This window comes from Lepidochelys kempii, chromosome 9 (assembly GCF_965140285.1).
Source record: "Lepidochelys kempii isolate rLepKem1 chromosome 9, rLepKem1.hap1, whole genome shotgun sequence".
Classification (NCBI taxonomy): Eukaryota; Metazoa; Chordata; order Testudines; family Cheloniidae; genus Lepidochelys; species Lepidochelys kempii.
In genome coordinates this window covers 50993439-51014270 of record NC_136388.1, presented here as the reverse complement: position 1 = coordinate 51014270, position 20832 = coordinate 50993439, and the positions used below count along the sequence as shown (strand labels likewise).

Here is a 20832-nt window from a genome sequence, read left to right as displayed (position 1 = left end):
AGTCACTTTTAGTTGGTTTCTGATAGTGATGTCACTGTCCTTCCTGGCGTTCTGATTGGACACTGGGGTAGGTGACGCAAATAGTCACGATTGGTCAGGAGGCTCACTGCTGACGTGGACTGATGTTATTGGCCAGTACGGCCGGGCGATTGTTGAAGTGTGCGACTGTGATTGGCAAGGTGTGACTAGGGTCGCGGTCTGTGCCGCAGTCTGATTGGACCGCTCTCGTCGCCGGGTTCTGGTTCATATCTATGGTTACCGGTGACTGAGTCGTCGCCGCTGCGGGACCCGGCCGAAGTCCCCCGCGCTACCCCCAGACGAAGTGAGCCGTGTCCCAGCCGCGTGCAGCCTCGGCGGGGAGCGAGGCCTCGCCGTCGTCATGGCCCCCAGCTGCCTCGGCCTTCTCTGCCTGCTGCTGCTCTACCTCCTCGGGGAGGCCAGCGCCGGGTGAGTGCGGCCGCGGGCGGGCGGGCGGGGATTCCGGGGGAGCGGGGCCTGTGGGGGCCTAGGTCCGCTCCTCGTAAGGGGGCGCGATCCCTTAGGCCGACTCCGAGCCCCCGCCTCCGGCCTTTCAGGCACCGACTAGCCCCCACCCTTCGCGGGCCTCCCCGGTCTCCGCCCACACCATTCCCCTCCTTCTCCTCCCACTCTCGCCCCGCCCACCCCAAGCAGCGACCAACCTCCACCCATCACCCATCCCCTCCTCCCCCCCACAGCCCCCGACTATCTCGGGCCCCCATTCCTTACACCTGGCCTCTGCCTATCTCCCTGCCCCCTAACACCGCCCCGACTATCCTGGCCCCTCCCCAGCCCCCAACTATTCTGGCCCCCTGCTCCCACACCTGGTTCCCCATCCATCCCCTACACACATTCCCTGACAATCCCAGCCCCCCACTCCCACACCTGGCCCCTGCCCAGCCCTCTCCCCCCCCCCCCCCCCCGGTCCCTGACAATCCCGACCTCTCACCTGGCCGCTGCCCATTCTTCATACACAGCTTCCAACTATCTTGGTCCTCCCATCTTCCAAACTTGGCTCCTGCCCATCCCCCACACACAGCCCCTGAAAATCCCAGCACACCATCCATCCCCCACACACAGCCTCTGACTATCCCGTTACACACGCACACCTACGCACACACCACACACGCTCTGTCTTTAGCCAGTCACTGAATGTCTCTGCTTCAATTCCTCCTCTGTAAAAGGGTGCTAATAGCACTGATTCAAACTCCCAGGTGTGCCAGGAGGATGCATTCATTATTGGTTGAGTTGTTTGGATGCTACGGTGGTGGTGGTGTTATATGAGTGGTAGATGTGCTGCACATATGGAATAGTTCTATGTGGCAGAGGCCACAACTAGATGCTTATTTTGCTCTGTATTTCTCAGGAGGGATTTCTATAAGATTCTGGGAGTATCCCGCAGTGCATCAGTAAAAGACATTAAAAAGGCCTATCGGAAACTGGCTTTGCAGCTTCATCCGGACCGAAACCCTGATGATCCACGAGCACAAGAAAAGTTCCAGGATCTGGGTGCTGCCTATGAGGTCAGTGAGTTAATCAGTATCTGCTCCCAGTACTAACACAAACATGGTTTTCCTGTATTGTTGGCATCTCTGCCAATCTCATCGTTTGCGGGAGAGTGGAACAAGTGCTCTTTCCCAGTGACATCCTTGAAGCTGGCATTCATAGAATCATAGAATATCAGGGTTGGAAGGGATCTCAGGAGGTCATCTAGTCCAACCCCCTGCTCAAAGCAGGCCAATCCCCAATTTTTGGCCCACATCCCTAAATGGCCCCCTCAAGAATTGAACTCACAACCCTGGGTTTAGCAGGTCAATACTCAAACCACTGAGCTCTCTCTCCCCCAAATCAGGAGGAGTCAGCAATGATTACATTGCCGTATTGGTAACGAATTGTTGCAACAAAAGTGAAAAGACAGGTTTATTGACTAGAAACTGCAGTGGAGGTGATAGTGAAAAATCATAAAGAGCCTGGTGTGTGTTAACCTGATTGCTGTCGCTGAGATTTCTAGCAGTGGTCAGAGGCCAACTTTTGGATTCTAATTTTCAGAGTTAAGTTATCCTCTCTTGCATGTTGTAGGAGAGAAAGAATGTTTCCTTTGATGGAGTTTGCAAATTCCCATATAGGGATCTGGACATCTTGTTTCATTTTGCAGGAGATGTTGCAGTAGTTGACTTTCTGGGACCAAAGACAGCTTGATTGCTGTGGATGCTCAGGATGTACGAGGACAGAGGTGGCTAAATTTTCTTCTCTAGAAAACAATAGCTTATTCTTTCAGAGCACCAAAACTTTGGTGTAAAGTTAGTTCTCTCGCTGAGGAAGGGAAACTAGTGCATGATTAATAAAATGGACATCTCGATCCATTCTTTTGGAATCTTCAGACAGGATATGCTATTCTGGGATTTCATAGTTGTACCTGAAATAGATCATTTAAAATTATTTGTAGTTCCTCTGCCCTATTCCATCCCTAGCATTTGTCTCTAGGCTACCAAGATACAGGTTTGAAATTTGATTCCTGGTTGTCCTTAAGTTTGGAGCTGAAGCATGCTTCTAAGTCTTCAAACCTGTCAGTGTGTAATGGAAATTGTCAGAATATGTGACAAATGATCAAACTCTGTGATACCTGGCTTTTATCGTCTGTTGCTTATGGCACAATTAATGTTTTCAATCTTAAGCTGGTTTAAGGGTGTTCTCACTATGTGAGTTAATGTTCTCTTTATACTTCTTAAATCAATTAAGAGATTATTTGATTGTGGTGTATATAAGTACCTAGTTAGAAACATCTTCTCTCCCTGATCTGGGAGACAAAGGTATTGACAAAATCCCCTGGCTGAAATTTAAAATTACATTAACTCAGGTTAGACACAGAATCAAACTAATAGTGAAGGCAAGATGTTTCAATGGTTAATTATCAACAAATATGGTGCTTTCTCACTTAAAGCCTTTACATTGACTGAATGTCCTTCTAAAAATGTGTTTCACTTCAGCCACAAGATATGGGCTTGATTCAGGCTTAATTACTGGCTGAAATTCTGTGGCCTGTGGTACGCAGGAGGTCAGACTAGATGATTGTAATGTTCCCTTCTGGCTTTCACATCTATTAAACCCATTTTGCAATCTGTATTTAATTCACGGAGTGAGAGAACATCCTTAAAAACTATTGTCTGTCACTTATGGTGCAACAACACAGGTATTCCTCTTTTCGGCTGTTTGTGGCCCAGGAAAAGGAATTGAAGTCGGGGGCCCCTACCCAGTCAACTGAAGAATTTAGTGAGGTGCTAGCTGCCTGGGCTTTTTGTGGAATGCCAGGCAGAAGGAGAGGTGAGCCCTGCCATCCCAAATGCACTTTATGCAACCCTCATATTCGTACCACCCCCCATGTTTAATATTGGACACACCTCAAATTATTGCAGGCTGGATCCTCCTATCTTAGGTGACTAACCAGCTGCTGCCCTTCCTCTTCCTCCTGTGCTCTTGTGGTTGGGGCTGTTTCTCTATCCCTTTCCATTCAAGCCTCAAGGGAGCAGAGAGAGGTCCCTGAGGAGGAACTGACAGTAATTTTCAGGTAGAGGAGGAGTGAGCAGCTGTCCTGGGCCAGCACATTATTTAGGTGTAAGAATCTATTTATTTGGTGTATGTATGTCTGTAAAACTTCTGGAGTAGATACTGTGCTGGAGAATAGATACGGATCACACTTATGCTTCTGCAGTGGTTTAATGGTGGCCCTAATGCTGTGCAACTGACTAAGATCCGCAACTGTAGCCATTGCACATCTGGTGCTTTCCTCACTGTAGAAGCACTGCTGCACAGGTACATAGTCATGAGTGCATGAAAGGAGAAGATCTAATTTTCAGTTAAACAATACGGGGAAGTTTTCTACTGGTCTTGCTGAGTTTGACCTCTTTTTAAAGCAAACTATTTGGTCACTTTGAATGGAAATTCTTAAATTATCCTGGGAAGTGGGTTTTTTCTGTGTCTCTTGCAAACAGAAAATCATGAAATTCATCACTTCTTCAATGTGAAAAATATTTACCTATTTTCTTTCAAACTTAAAGTTCCAGATCTCTGAAGAATTACACACATGCTTAGCTTTACATTGATGACTAGTCCCATTTAAAATCAATGGGGCTACTAGCATGTGTAAGTCTTCGCAGGATGTGGGTCCTGACACTTTTGACTCCATTTCGTACAGTTAATTTTACTGTTTTCCCTGTATAATCAGGTTTCCATCTTTCTGTGCGTCTCAGACACAATAATAGCTTTAGAAAAATGGGAAAAGTATGATTGTAAATTCACAAAAATCAGCAGGGAGACTCAGGGGCACGTGTAGTCTTTGAAACATTAAACTCATTAATTTCTTTTTTAAGTTGACATGGTCAACTTGAAATTTAATCTCTTTAAGGCACCATGGTGGCACAACTAAATCCCATTAAGGAAACATAAAAATTCAGGTAACATCACCAATATTGACTCTTACATGTCCATTGTGTTCTTAAATATTTTGCAGAACTAAAATTAGAAAATATGATATGTGCAATGCAGCAGATTTAATGTTGCTGTTGGGCTCTTTAGTTCTTGCACTTCCTGACTGTGCAATCTTCGTATTGCATCAATGCAGTGTTTCTTGTGTGTGTTTACAAAAGGTGATGTGGGAATGTCTGAGTGGCATACAAAATTTACAAACTCACTCACATCGGACCTTGTTGTAAGTGCCTTCAACCAAGCAGTGTATATTTGTTAGCTGTGCGTGTATGCACGGCCCATCTTCCCTCACTGTACATGTAGAATAAGGACCATCTGCAAATCTCCTGTTTAATTAAAACAAAATCACACAAAGCAGTAGCCCTCATTGAAAAGTATGGCCGTTTCATGTATCAGCCATTTTTACTATAGCGAGGTCTTAAAAAAAATAAAATTGGAGGAAAGGTCTGGTTCTTGCCTCTTCCCCCTAATTTAAAACCGTTTAACCAGTAGTATTCCAACTTTACAAAGCACTTCAGCTCTGGGCAGACCAAGCATGGAACACTCCAGTATGGAAGGTTTCTATTTTGGAAAGTATCAGAGGGGTAACCATGTTTGTCTGTATCCACAAAAACAATCCATCACTCTCACAAACCTTGGGAGGGAAGCCAGTCCTCACTTACAGACATCCCCCCCCCCCCCCCCAACCTGAAGCAAATACGCACCACAGAAACCAGCAACTACGCACCACAGAAACACTAACCCAGGAACCAATCCCTGTAACAAACCCCATTGTCTACTCTGTCCCCATATCTACTCTGGCGACACCGTTGGAGGACCCAACCACATCAGCCACACCATTGGGCTCATTCACCTGCTTATCAACTAATGTGATTTATGCCATCAAGTGCCAGCAATGCCCCTCTGCCATGTACATTGGCCAAACTGGACAGTCTCTATGTAAAAGAATAAATGGACACAAATCAGATATCAGGAATGGTAACATACAAAAGCCAATAGGAGAATGCTTCAATTTCCCTGGACATTCAATAACAGATTTAAAAGTAGCCATCCTTCAACAAAAAAAACTTCAAAAACAGACTTCAAAGAGAAAATGCAGAGCTACAATTGATTTGCAAACTTAACACCGTTAATTTGGGCTTGAATAGGGAGTGGGAGTGGCTGGCTCACTACAAAAACAATTTTCCCTCTTTTGGTATTGACACCTCTTCATCAATTATTGGGAGTGGACCACATCCACCCTGACTGAATTGGCCTTGTCAACAATGGTTCTCCACTTGTAAAGTAACTCCCTTCTCTTCATGTGCCAGTATATTTATGCCTGGATCTATAATTTTCATTCCATGCATCTGAAGAATTGGGGTTTTTTACCCATGAAAGCTTATGCCCAAATAAATCTTAGTCTTTAAGGTGCCACCGGACGCCTCGTTATTTTGGAAAGTTATGAACGTGCCCCAACAGATGTAGTAAATATTTAATATCTGTTTAAGAGCCTAGCTATAGCTATTGCTGCTGGTAATTTTTCTAATACCAAGATAAATTAGCAAACAAAAGCTATATTTAGTGGCAGTTAAGGTTGCATCAGGATGTATGCTACCCCCTTGAAACCCGAAAAGCATGGAAATATGAAGTTAAAAGGAAATGCTTGTGCCTTCCTTTTCACCTTAATATTGATTATAACACTGTCAATAACACACTCCAGTACTCCATAAGGCTTTTGCTTCCATCTCCAACAGATACCCAAAAGCTGTATGTATCCCAGATTCATCAAACTCCCACTCTGATGCAAAACTTTTAACAGCCTCCTCATATGCTTTTGGATCAATGGATCAGTACATCTGATTGTCACACATTCCATGCATTTGGAAAGTTATTCCACCTTAATGCAGCTGAGGTCACTGCTTTCATGTTCTCTCTTGCTCTCTTCCCTCCCCTCCCTCACCCCATGTTGTCCCGGAAGTGAGTGCCAATGTTTGTGCTGTGGCAGATTTATCGTCATATTTAGTGGCTTCACATCAGTGCTCAGACTTGAGATTTTGTCTAAAGTTTATAAAATGATCTCGAGACAAATGCTCCTTCTGTATCACTGATATTAGAGCAAGGAGCAGGAGGAGCAGCAGCAATGTGGTTTACAAAGAAGGGTGACACACACTTCTGTGAAAGACTGCCAAAAGGGCTGTATTTTTGGACTCTTACTGTTCTACCAATTCGTCTTCCATTGAACCACCATGAAAAATTGAAATAGTTTTGAATTATATTGTGTCTTGGTTTTTGCTGTTTCAATTAGATGAATGCAAAATAAAGGTTTATAGCTCTTGCTATACTGAAAACTTCTGACTTAAAGGTAATTATGGAGTCATGACAATCTGTCTTGTTCCTCATTTCGGAATAACGGCAGGGTTCATTTCAAAAGCCTTGTCTAAATAACCTAGTTCGCTTACGCACTAATGTTTAGTGTCCCACATCCTCTGCCCTTCCAGGTGCTCTCAGACGAGGAGAAGAGAAAGCAGTACGACACATATGGCGAGGAGGGACTGAAGGATGGTCACCAGGGTTCCCATGGAGACATCTTCTCACAGTAAGCTTTCATCCTGGCAAACTGCTCTGCAGGCAGGGAAGACTAATTTTGTCCATAATATAAGGACACCAATACTACTTCACAGACTCCAGCACTGACCAGATGCTTTGTTATTAGTAGCCTGGATCTTCTCATTTTTCCCTGGTCAAAAGATAAATGAATCAGCACTGACAGCTAATGACAGAGGGTAATCTGAGAGGTGTATTCAACACTCATATCCTAGCTGCTGCTTTCACACACATGCCACCCCTTCTTCCACTGAGTAATGAGCATGAAGACCATGTTTGTTCTCTCTCCCCCCACAAATCAGCATTACTCACTTGGCAGATTTGCGAGTGTGAGTGAGGTATAATAGATTTGTAATTGTATTAAATATGCAGAATCTTTCTTGTATCCTCTGGCAGTTAATTACACTGGCACAGATAATGGGTGGGGGGTTGGTTGTTTTTAAGGAAAACTGTACAGCATCTTTTCCTGGTTTTTACTGGTTTAAATACAGCAAAATCTGACCTCTTCATTCACTCACACTTCCAACAGCACCTCTGGCTTCAGGGTAAACCTGTGGATTATTCATTTCTAATAGAGATATCTTTGCTATAGTTGTCCTTTAGGGTGCCAGTATCTGCTGGTGTGGTCTGCTTGAAGGATGAGAGCAGCCCTTATTGACTAGTTTGACTGAATAAAAAGAAAGGCCATGCTTGGTTTCTGTCTCTTCCTCCACTAAACACTCTGCCAGCTAGGGCTGGATTCCCCTAAAGGCAGTTAATGCACTTTTGAAGACCCCTCAGTGTCCACCCTCAAATATTGCCCTTGTCTGAACTTTGGTACTGCATAGAAGGATGTCCCAGTGGTTAGGGCTCTAGCCTAGGATTTCGGAGACCTGGGTTCAATTTCCTACTTCACCTCAGGCTTCCTTTGTGAGGATGCAAGTCACTTAGCCTCTCAGTGCTTCAGTCCCCATCTGTATATGAGGTTTATAGCACTTCCTGCTTTACAGGAGATAAATATGTTAGACTGTGAAGCACTCCGATACTAGGGTTATTGGGGCCATATAAGTACCTTAGATGTGGTGCCAAAAATTTATTCCCAGCTGTGATGACTTGGAGGCAATCTCTTCTGAAATAACTGATTTCTGTTCGTTTTTGAAAGCACGCAACTTGTGTTTGAAGGAATATCAGCCAATGGTCAATTTGCTTAACAGTGCATCTTATGTGGTGGTGAGAAAAGTCTTCAAGGGAGCCTATTGCTGCATTTGGTCTCTGTGTTCTAACAGAGATCCTGTTTGTAAAGCCACATAGCTGGAGTGAACTTAAACTTCTTCCTGAATTAATGAATGTCCATTACTCTGTAGCTTCTTTGGGGACTTTGGTTTCATGTTTGGAGGAAGTCCTCGTCAGCAAGACAGGAATATTCCACGAGGAAGTGACATCATTGTGGACCTGGAAGTTACACTGGAGGAAGTGTATTCAGGAAACTTTGTGGAAGTAAGTGTAACAGTCTATTTCTGGGGCCTCCCCGTTCAACCCTTGAGCTTGCTGGTGACTGCTGGCTTAACTGTTGGTGGGAATAGTGCATTCTTAGAAAGAAATGGAAATGGGTTACTTCCTAACAGTGTGTCTGAGGAGAGGTGAGGTACAACACAGACATGGGTGAGAGGCAATGCTGGGATTTCTTGTGCATCCTCCTGTTGCTGCCAAGTAACTTGGTACTGTTCTTGGAACCAAAAGCACTGTGGGGAAAGGGAAGTTCCCAGGTAGGTCACTTTGAAACCCAATGGAAAGCTGCAGCAAAGAGATGAAACATTAAACGAGATGTAAGCTTATTTAGTCTCTTGAAGTCAGGTCCTCTCATATCAAATCCTGCCTCTTTCAACAAAGTAGTTGCCACACTATTAATCTAACTTAATTTTTACATGGCCAAGCATCTCTGTCACAACAGACATCTAACATTCTGTGTTTAGCAAATATACGATGATTTCATTTAAATTTGTTCGTCTCTAAGGTGCCACAGGTACTCCTTTTCTTTCATTTAACTAGTTATGTCTCTGATGCTGGCAATCCTCAGTACAGAATTAAATGCAAAAAAGCTATATTAATCGAGCATTAGAGTTGAGGGTTCAAGTATGTAAATCAGGCAACTCAAAATTACGGTTCCCAAGGTAATTAACCATTAACTTAAGGGGTTTGTGTGTCTACACTGCAGTCAGGTGTGATTGCATCACATGTTGCAACAAGCTAGCCATTGAAGTATGCCCTGGGTGGATATGGTTATCTTCACTGCTAATGTTACTGGAGCTACCTTTGATCTACCTAGATTACACATGCTGTGATCACACCTCCCAGCTGCAGTGTAGATATGCCCAGTGTGTGTAAACAGCAATATACAATATTGTATATGAACTGTATACCTTAATATATAAAGTATGACCAAATTGTGGTAGATTTAGGAACTATAACTTAATTTCCTGAATCTCAACATTGATTAACACAGTTTTCACGTTTCATTTCCTTGGGTTCTTCGGTGTAAAAAATTATTTGTTTTCCCATCCAAATAATATGGAAATGGACACACATGCACATCAGAAGTACTTGCATCTGGACATAGAAATCCTGTTAGACCTCAAACCCAGTAAAAAACAGTTATAAAGGTATGTTTTGAAATAAAGCCAGGAGCTTAGCACTGTGGCATACTGTTAAAAAGAAGAATCATCAAGTACTGCACTTGCACAGCTTGCAGTCTTCAGGTGTTGTCTTCAGTGACAAGTGCCTCAGCCGGATTTAAATCAAGCTTGTTCAGAGATGTGAATGTGGAAGAAAAAAAAAAATTCTAAAAATATCTTTACAGAAAAAACTTTCCTAGTCACTGTAAAATGAATGGAATTTTAGCCAGCTTCCCAAAATAATTCATTGAAGGCATCAGATGTTTCAGTCTAATGTTACCATTTTTATTTAGAAAGGTGGATAAGCATTGGGAAGCAGGCTTAAAAGGAACATGACTATAACAGGGACACAGTGGGTTTTCAGGTAGTGAACTGAAGACTGTATTCAGGAAGGCATTTCCAAGATCAAAGGCAATTGTTTTGGGTACAGCACAGATATCATGGGGCTTGTTGTCTAGAATGTTGCTTGAAGGAACTCAGCTATTTGCAAAGCCTCGAGATCATTATACAGTGTGACTGCTTGATATGAAACTGCTGTATGTGTTTCTTGCAGGTTGTTAGGAACAAGCCAGTGGCCAGGCAGGCTCCTGGCAAACGGAAATGCAACTGCCGGCAGGAGATGAGGACCACCCAGCTAGGCCCTGGGCGTTTCCAGATGACTCAAGAAGTTGTCTGTGATGAGTGTCCCAATGTCAAGTGAGTGTTGTGTTTCTGCCCTATACTGTGATATGGATAGCTAATCACAACTGGCCACTAGATGGGGGAAGGACATGCATGTGTGACCAGTATGATCCATGTGGCGGGGTGGCTTATTGGGAAACAGCAGCTGGTTTTATCGTATACTTTGCAGTTGTGGCAGGAATGAGAAACCGGATTAGGTAGATGATTTTTCTAATTTGCATTTTTTAGCTCCACTCTCCTTGACTTTACACCCATCTAAAGAGGCCATTCTGCACTGCTGTGAAAGAGGCTAAAGTTGGACAGGAGTACTATTGGGATATGTGGAGGTGGGGACTGCTGAAGTAGTAGTGTACATGGGATCATGGGATGGTTTCAGTAGCTTAGCTCTTTGCTGTCTATGATGGTTGACCAGTGGAGACCGTGTAAGAGACACCTTTTGCCCGCCACTCTGCGTAGTGGGTAGTAAATGATGGAAGCAGCAGGCCACTATGGGAGTAGCCTGTGCTAGTCCAATAAAATGAGTAAAACCTGTCTTCTTGCTGAGCACAGCATCCACTCTTCTATTTTGTTTCTCTTTATCTCCCCAGGCTTGTGAATGAAGAGCGAACACTAGAGGTAGAGATAGAGCCAGGCGTGAGGGATGACATGGAGTACCCCTTCATCGGGGAAGGTATGGCACTAGCTGCCACCATAAAGATCAGCTCTGGTAACACTAGGATGATTATGATGAGGGCAGCATTCAGGAATCTCAGTGCTTGCTGTGGGGTATTGTTTTGAACTTGCCCCTTTTTAAGCCGTTGGTTTGTCCTATGCATTCTCTCAATCTAGAGACTGCACCCTGCAGTCAATTTTAGTAACGCTCTGCTCAAAGAGTTCAGCCCCCTTGCTTTTATATTAGACATCTGGAAACAGGAAGGGAAAGCATTCCTATCAGAAAGAGGACCTGTGACATATGTCTGCCATAATGCTCAGCTCTATTTGAAGTGTGTATGCAAGTCCCCTGGCCCAAGCATGTGGAGTCTTTCGCCATTATCACTTGTTCAGATCTGACAGAGTCAAAGCAGGAAGCCGAAAGGGAAAACATAGCAGAATGCTAAATCCTACATCACTGCACCCTATGCCTGAGCTCGCCCTTGACGTTCCAAGGGGGCTGAAAGGTACGTGCTTCAGAAACAGACCCAGTTTCTGCCTAGAACCTGCTTTATCAGCAAGTCTCCATTATGCAAAAATTTTTCTTCTAGCCATTTAACAGAATTAACTAATATCATGACTTCATGTCCCAATAAACCCTTGGTTGCCTTTAGTCATCAAAGTGAGCTGCAGTGCTACACAGTATCTCAACTATAGCTGTATAGGTTTTGGATAATCCACGTTGTCACAGTTCATGGCAGTGGCTCCTGTGCTCCTTCACTTTGGTCCCTCAACAGCACCCATTTAGAGGTTTCCAGCTTCTAAAAAGTCATCTCTCTAGGGCAGAGGCCCACATCTCACTCTGTTCTGACTGAGGGATCTTCAAGGCTGCGCAGTTCCCGTTCTACACTGTGATGTCAACAGCAAGCCAGACTGCCCAAAAGACCAGCATCTGCGCTTTGCTTTCTCTCCAGAGGTTATGACTAGTCTATTCCCCACGGTTATAAGTTACCACATAGCTCTTTCTTAGCAAGCATATTTATTGTTAAGGTGAAAGTATTACAGAGAAAACATATTAAAAAAATAAATAAATAAAAGAACCTACCCAGATGCTAAAAAGCTTACCAGGAGTCTGGCTCTGGTAGGTGTTAGTCCTTCAATACCCACAACTAGGTTTTCTCTGTGGTTACAAGTTCATAACTCTCAGATTCAGAACCAGAACCCAGGCTGAGCAGTTCAGCTGGTTTTGTACAGTTCAGGCCTTTGATCTCATCTCTGGGAACAGGTAATCGGAAGACAATGATCTGCTCCTCAGGGCGTAGCTTCAGAAGGCTGGGTTTTCACATAGCCAGAGGGGAAGAATTTGCATCAACCTCTCCCTAGGTATTCCCCTGGAAATCCCCTTAATATTAATTGTCCCTCCAAATCCATTCATCTGGCACATTTTTAATATAGTCCTTTGAACTTCAAAGTCTCACATCTGTCTGCTCTCTTCCCCCATCCCCTCCATCCAGAGAGGTTACATATAATTGCAACTGACAACCACAATAATACATAAACCATTCATTTAACACAATGGGTCTCAAAGATACTTAAACTTTATTCAATAAAGTATCCCAAGGGTGTGGCAGGACACTGCCATATCTGTCACGCACACAGTCTGTAGGTGACTCTTCTGCACTAATTTCATGCTCCAGTGTTCATTGAGACATGACTCCAAAAGTCTGGGGTCTTCCATCTAAGAATGCTGCATGTAGGTAGGGAGTCTTTCATAAAAATGGTGTGGGTTTTTTCAGGTTAGAAGAAGAATACAAGACCAAGCCATCTAGTGAGCCGAGTCTCTCTGATGTCAGACAAGCTGGCTAATTGCTGGTGAAGCCCCAGTTGATGACTTAGTGTAACACACCATTTCTAACTTACTTCCACAGGTGAACCCCATGTAGATGGGGAGCCGGGTGACTTACGCTTCCGAATAAAAGTTCTCAAGTAAGTAAGCTGCCTAGCTAACCCACTTCTCTCCTGGCTACGAGACAGAAAACTTACCAGTGTCTTTTGTATCAGTTTTGCAGTTCAAATGGCACCTGTTACCCAGCAGCAGCATCAGTGAGGCGAGAAAGCCAATCCTCTGATGGTTTTAATGGAGGGCTGGAGGCAGGACTCTGCAGAGAGTGTCATATGTTAAGGGTGTTAGAATACTTTGAGATTATTGCCAGCTGTTCACAGGATTTTTGTTTTGTTTGGCCCAAAATCTAAGATTAGATGGTAGCTCCTGGATGAATCACATGGTATTTTGACACTCCTCTCCACCTCTTGCCCTGTGAATGGAACAGGAAATGGAACACGTCGCTAGAACAGGAAAAAGGAAGCTGCTGGATGAGTCATGTGGGACTGCCTGACAAAGCTCTCGTGTCCCAGGTCCCTCTTTGTGCCAGCTGTCAAAGGGTACAGGGGTGCATAAGGGTTACAGGGATCCTCTCATCTGTGATCTACATAGTAGTTCACTAGAGAATGTAATGGAAGGTCTCTAATGAAAGTCTGTGTCACACTGGTCATTATAACCATTGTGAGATGTATGTATGGAAAATGTGAGAAGTGAGGTCTGTATGTGATGGTGTGCAGTGCAGTCCAGACCAGTGAGGAGTTTTGTCACCATTTGCCCTGCAACCATGGCTGCCTTACAATGCTTTACCGCTGTAGCTTCCAGCCTGGGATGCTCACAAGCAGCTACCTGCATGCAGGTTGCATCCTGAGTTTCTATGTGCTGGACAGCCCTGGGTCAGCAGCTCTGACCCCAGCAGCCTGTCTACAGCCCTACTGTGACTTCCGCCAGCCTTGGTTACACTTGCTTTCTCTGTTTTATGTTACACAGAGCTGTGTTCTAAGGTGCAACACAGAACTGTTCCTTTGGGACCAGCAGGCCTGGTAAATCTGTGAGTGTCCAATGGATATGGGGCTGGAAACTGCAGGGGGACACTTGGAGGATGTGGGGGCTAGAGTGTGCCTATCACACCTCTCCCCTCCTTTCAGTTCACAGGGCAAGATTCTTAGTAATGCACATCCCCTAGCACAGGAAAAGGAAGCTGAATCAGGCTTATGAATGTCTTCTCCATTCTTCTGAGATTTATGTGAACTCTTCAAGCCTTTTCATAAATGGAGGGAAGCAAGTAACCTAGAGGTCCTGAATAATTGACTTTTCAGTTCTGTGCCTGAATGGAAATATTTAAAAAAACAAAAAAAACAAAATCAGTTCCTTTTGAACCAATTCTAAATTTTTCTCGCCAAAATGAAAAATTGAAAAGCTTTGTTCAGGTTGAAATGAAACATTTCAAATGTCAAATTGAAACAACATCTTTGACATTTTTATTCTCCGTTCTTTTTCAGCCAAAACAGTTCGTTGAATTCAACCTGAACTCATTTTTTTGTTTCAGTGCCATGAAAAATGCATATTTCTGTGACTTTACTATTTCCCAAAACAATTTCGCTCAGCTCTAGTCCTGACTTTTGCAGAAGAGGTGAGGTGAGAGGTCAACGGTTCAAGTTCCTATGATCTGTTCACAGGCACCCTGTCTTTGAAAGAAGAGGGGATGATTTGTATACAAACGTCACTATCTCGCTGGTCGAGGCACTGATAGGCTTTGAAATGGATATTGCCCATTTAGATGGGCACAAGGTGAGGCAAGAGTTTTCTTTCATGTTCTCTACAAGCAAAATTATTTCAGTAATGAATTCCCTGTTCCCCACAGGGACTTGTCCACTTCTAGTTGCAGCTGTTGACCCTAGACAATCTTGTCTCATCCAGAGATTTTAAAAAGACCCATTTTGACTATCTGGAGTCTGCTCCAGAAGCTACAAGTGAGGGCACAGTCATTGGTTAGCCTCCAGGCTAGAGGGCATGTGCTGGCATATGTTGTCCTAAGCTCTGTGTCAGTGCTCTTACGTGTCCTGGTACTGAATATTACTGGCTTTGTGGCATATTCAGTATTGAGCATGCCTGTCTAATATTGCCATAAAGGAAATTTAGGATAACCGGATACTAACACTGTTCTCAATTTTCCCTTGCTTTGTAGGTTCATGTTGCCCGGGATAAAATCACAAAACCTGGGGCCAAACTGTGGAAAAAAGGAGAAGGTCTTCCAAACTTTGATAACAACAACATCAAAGGCTCACTGATAATTACTTTTGATGTGGATTTCCCCAAAGAGCAGCTGACAGATGAACAGCGGGAAGGTTTGTGCTTTAAAAACCTACCACATCATCTCAGAATTTTCTGAACAATGATAGAGCTTTGTCATGCGATTTAAGATAACCGCCTGTAGGGATCAGGAAGGAATTCTCTCCCCCCACCCCTGCATACAGCATAATACAGGGATGGCCAACCTGCGACTCCGGAGCCACATGCGGCTCTTCAGAGTTAATATGCAGCTCCTTGTATAGGCACCAACTCCGGGGCTGGAGCTACAGGTGCCAACTTTCCAATGGGCCAGGGGATGTTCACTGTTCAACCCCCTGGCTTTGCCCCCACTTCTACCCCTTCCCACCCCCCTCCCCTGATCCTGCCATGCCCTCGCTCCTCCTCCTATCCCCAGAGTCTCCTGCATGCCACAAAACAGCTGATCAGGAGGTGCGGGAAGGGAGGGGGAGGTGCTGATCCGTGGGGCTGCCAGCGTGTGGGAGGCACTGGGACAGGGGGAGCTGATGATGTGGGGGCTGCTGAAGTATTACTGTGGCTCTTTGGCAATGTACATTAGTAAATTCTGGCTCCTTCTCAGGCTCAGGTTGGCCACCCCGGCACAATGTAATTGGCTAGGTGCACTGTGGGCAATTTCTTCTTTCCTCTGAAGCATCTGGTTTCAGTTGCTGTACTTGGATGCCTACCAGATTAGATTAGATGGACCACTGGTCTGATATCTGTATAGCATTGACAAATCTGGAGCCGCTTCAAAGCTCCCATCCAAGGGACAGGTTGCACCCTTGTTGGAGATGGGTTAGAACTGGACCTAGCCCTGCACTGGCTTCACCCTTTTTAGAATGGTATCTCAGACTTAACAGCACAGTTTCCCAGCATCTCCCTCCACTTCTCTTTGGCGTTGGGTATTGCTCTGACGTTAAGGTGGAAGCTGCTGTGCTGCATCAGGAAATAAATGCTTTTTCCCCACCTCTTTTTACCCTAAGCACATAGGCCAAGTCTATGCAGGAATGCTGAGGAAAATCAGCTTTCGCTATGAAATCGACATGCATAAATTATAACCTGTTAACCCCCACCCCTCTGATGCTCTCACACAGGAGTAAAGTGGACTTAGTTTGCTGCAACTTAATCCTCTTTAGAGGATGAATGTCTGAGCTAAATTGAGGGTGAAGATTGGCAGGCCAGGTAGCTCTCATAAAGTTGGGGGCAGGACAGAGAAGGATCATCTTTAGCCCCCACTTCTTCACAGCTTCTGAAACACTGCTATCAGAAAGAAAAGGAGTACTTGTGGCACCTTAGAGACTAACAAATGTATTTGAGCATAAGCCTAGACTAACATGGCTGCTACTCTGAAACCTGTCATACTGCTAGAAGAACCTTCTTCTCCCCGCACCCCATCCCCGCACCTGCAGCAGGCGTTGCTTCTGTACTCCAGGCAGTAGCAGAGAGGAGTTCCTCTTCCACATATCCCTCCAGTGGGGATGATGGAAACCATGTTCTGCCACTAATAGGGGAAGGAATTGGATCCTGGCACAGTTAAGTATGGATGCTCCAGGAGAGACTCTTTTCTTCCACTTCCAAAGCAGCTTAGAGGGAAGCATCTGGACTACCTTTGGGCTTGCTCAGGGCCACCACACGCATTTTTCTGAAGATACTGTCTGCCAGGAGTCTCCCTCCTGGGCATCTGTCTCCTAGTGTGAGAATGGCAGAACTGCATCTCCCAGAGTTTGTAGAGTGGAAGCCAGCCCCTTAGTGGTGTCGTGTGCCACCATCAGAGTGTAGAAATGCTGCCTTGAGAATATTCCAGTCGCTTCCTTCTTGACTAGTCAGTGAGGGAGCTCCTGACAGCTGCAGCACCAGCATCCTTTCAGTCCTTTCCCTGCTCCTGTTGATTCTGTGGCTGATTTTAAAAGTGTGAGGTCTCTGCCTCATGCTCTCCATCACTTTTTTGGATGGGTGCTGCAGCTTTGGCTCTCTTCCCAGGTGTTTTTCTGTTTTCCCCAGGAGCCTTGTCTCCAGTGCATTGTTGCTTGCTCTGATCTGTGCTGGGCTTTCAGAGCCCCTCTTTCTCTTTGGCATATATGTCAGAGGAGGAAGAAAGGCTGCTCTGCCAGCATAGCAGAGCGATGTCCCTGACTAGGATTGGGTCACAATGCGCAGGGACATGAAGAATGCTTGCAAATGTCACTCCGCACTTAAAAAGCATGGGGATGGGAATTCCATTCAACCCATGCCGGAGAGAGAGATTCTGTCGGTTTGGCACAAGGCTAGTGCAAAATGCCCTGCAGAATAAATCCTGAGTCAATGAAGTCTGTATACTGAGACTTGGTACTAGTGCACACTCTGCTGCCTGCCACGAAGTCTTATTGGGTAGTTTCCCATCTAGAATTCATGGCACATCTCCCCCAAAGCAAAGAGCTCCTCCAAGTGTCAGCCCCCATCTCACGTATAGCACTTGAAGGCAGTGGCATTGCATTCCAGCCCATCTAAGGAGGTGGAGCCTTCACTAAAGAAACGAAGGCAGGAGGGGCCATTAGGTCTCCATCAAGAGCCCTGGATTTCCCTCTCCTGTATTAGTGCACTGGAAGCAGAGGGAGTGATGGTGCTTTTTGGTTACCAGTTGTGCTTGGCAATCTTGCCTGGACACTGTCCTATGCTAGGCTGCCACAGAGCGCTCAGTGGCACTCCTCCTGTCCTTCAGGGAGGGTGGGTGACTGTGCAGGCTGGATCTCTCTGTTCATAGGAACTCTAGGATACTTCCCTAGAGTTCTCGAGGATACTTTGTTGCAGGGAGCAGCGCTGCCAATGTTGTGTCTCTTGGGCCGGTGTCAGTGCTCCAGGGTTGAGCAAGATATGTGGAGGTAGCTGTAGCGTAACTGCACTGGCTGAGCCTTCATGTGTTCTCAGCTGACTGACGATGAACACCACTCTGGAGGATGTCAGAAGATCAACCCACGTCTCCCCTGGGCTACTGGAGGCATTAGGGGATCGACAACATAACTTGACTGTCTGTCTGAATGGCAGCTGTGCGCCTAAATATTCAAGAAATACTTAGTCCTGTACTTTTCTGTTTATCTAGCAAGGGGAAAAATTCCTTCCTTTTCTCATTCTTGGCCACTGGCCCTTCTGTTTGTAATGTTAAGTGCACCTTCTTTTGAGGCGTCTCATGAGCTTCTTTTGCTCCAGCAGTGAGAATCCTGCCGGAGGGCATCTCCTAAAGATGGGAAAACTATCTCCTTATTCTGCTTCTCTGGTGTCCCTTTGACCAGATTCTCTGCCACCTGCCGGCCAGAGATTACTTCCTAGAGGGTTCCTATGCTTACACCTGAGCTCTATACTTATATTGCTTCTCTTTGAATTGGCTTTATTACTCTTTTGGAGCTTTAACGTCTGTGCAGCTGAAGGAGCAGGCTGGACTGTTCAGAGGGGAGCAAGCAACGTGCAGCACTCCACAGGGTTAAAAGTCTAAGTGAAGTAGGATTTCTGCTGCTTTCATGTCAGGAAGCTGAGATCCAGGAGAGAGAGCGCCAGACCAGCAGAGCTGTACACACTCTTTCCTATCTCCCCTGCTCCCACCCATGTCGGCTGCAAGACAGGCCACTAGGTGGAGGAGATGCAGGTCTGTTTGTCTTTCCCTTAATACAGTGACCCACATAGGTGGGATATTGTGTTGCGAGTGCTAACCAGTGCATCTGACACCCCATGCCAGCCAATCAGATCCCAGCCCTCACTTTCAGACAAGAGGTGGATATAGACAGGACATCAGAATACAACTTCAAAATAATCCATTGAAATAGTCTTAAACATGACTTTACTAAGTGTGGTATCCATATTAATATGTAAAGAAAACAGTCTAGCATTTCACTGGGTAAGTGGATTGTTCTAGCAACACAGGAGGCCAGAGAATGTATCCTGGGCTCGACTTTTCTCCCATGCCGCTGGGATCTCGGGGTGGTGTGTTAGTATGTGTGTGAGAATCTTGAGCATCTCCTCCAGCCTCTTTTGTCTCCACCCCACCCCCATCTGCTGCCTTGCTTAGTTTGTAGCAGAGGTGACTGTCTCATTGGGTCCCAGCCCTTTTGTGTTTCAGCCTATTCTGTGTTGTGGGAGGACGTGTAAGAAGGCTTTAATATAACAGCATTATCCACTTAGCGCCACCTCTCCTTATGAGAATGGACTTGTACTGCCCTTCTGTTTAACTGTCCAGTGAGATAGTTGTACTGCCAGATGTTTGTATTCCATTGCTTAGATGTGCCAGCTGGGGTGCCCAAGTGGCTTCTGTGTCAAGTCAGATATGTAAATATTGTCGGGGTTTTTCATGCTGTGTGGTAACTGTTCCTTTTCTATGGCAGGTCTCAAACAGCTGTTGAAACAAGCATCTGTGCAGAAGGTGTACAATGGACTGCAGGGGTACTAACACAACAAATTGGACTTGATTGCAAATGAAAAGTGAAATCAGTGATATTTATTTGCAGTCTTCTGCCCATTGTAGAACAAAAAGGAGGGAAATGGAGCGATGGTTCAAGCAGATTTTTGCAAATGGTGAAGGTTGTCAGATGGCTTAAGGAAAATATTTCCTTTTTCAGGGCATAACTGGTGCTGCCTATAGAGTTCCCGGTATTGGAGCAGTGAGCAAAGCCCCTAAGCAAAGAAAATGGGGGCAGGGGGGTGTTAAACTCAGTGCAAATTGGAAATTCTGGTTTTTAAATATATTTTGATGTTACTTTTCTTGACCCTCTCAATGTATTTTCCTCGTTTCTCTTTGTCTCTCATGTTGATCTTCCCCTAACATTTCCTCTCAGTCCCTCCCCACAGAGCCTAATGGTCTGTATTCTTTCAGAACACACAACTCCACTGAAAGAGGTCAGTTTCTATTAGAAGTGAACTGAGTGAGGGCCTTGGGAGCGGCTACAGAGGCATTGGATGGAGTTCTGGAGGCAGTGGTGAAGATGGCCTCTTCAGTCCTCTTCTGACTCTCTTAATGCCAAAAATAGTCTCTTGCCTGCAAAATTCACACAAAGTTTCAAGCCAGAACTTAGTCTGGTCTTTGAAAATATCAGCAATCACCTTGCCCTTTCTTTGCTTTATAGAGCTCTAAAAAAAAAAAAAAAAAAACCCGTCTCTTCCTGTGCCCAGACTAGAACTCTGTTAGGAATTCTTCCCACTCCCCCATCTCCTTGCACACAAAGGCTTGGTTGGAATAGTTTGGTATCCCCTGCACTTAGTCCTCCAAGAGAACAGGTGCAACAGGGACCACTGTAATAAAACTGCTCAAAGTTTAATGGCAATTGACTGGCTATGCATCTAAGTAGAACTGGCTCTATTGTAGCAGCAGGCACTTGGTGTCTGAAGAAGGCTCTGCCCTAATGAAAATAGGTGTGTGACCTACAAGCTGTGCTACGTTTGATTGATAATAAATGCAACAGCTCTGCAGCCTCTTAGCTGGAGAGGAGGGCTGTGCTGCTGGGTTGGGAGAGGTTTCTCTGGCCCTTTCTGGTGTCCTTTGTGAGGGAGAGTAGGCTCTGCTCACTTAGTTTAGCTGCCCATGGCGGTGTGCCATTGTGTGTCCCAGCACGCTGGGAAGCCGTAGCTGAAAAA

The 20832-nt window shown here is 45.2% G+C and overlaps 1 protein-coding gene across 1 annotated transcript; it reads left to right on the top strand.

The window, feature by feature from the left end:
- The first annotated feature begins 159 nt into the window (after nucleotides 1–159).
- Nucleotides 160–19962, top strand: DNAJB11 (DnaJ heat shock protein family (Hsp40) member B11). The gene is made up of 10 exons (XM_073360338.1): nucleotides 160–447; nucleotides 1385–1541; nucleotides 6981–7078; nucleotides 8430–8562; nucleotides 10291–10433; nucleotides 11006–11088; nucleotides 12977–13034; nucleotides 14607–14718; nucleotides 15116–15275; nucleotides 19587–19962. The coding sequence occupies exons 1-10, from the start codon at nucleotides 380–382 to the stop codon at nucleotides 19649–19651; spliced, it is 1077 nt and encodes a 358-aa protein (XP_073216439.1). The 5' UTR covers nucleotides 160–379; the 3' UTR covers nucleotides 19652–19962.
- Nucleotides 19963–20832: the final 870 nt, after the last annotated feature.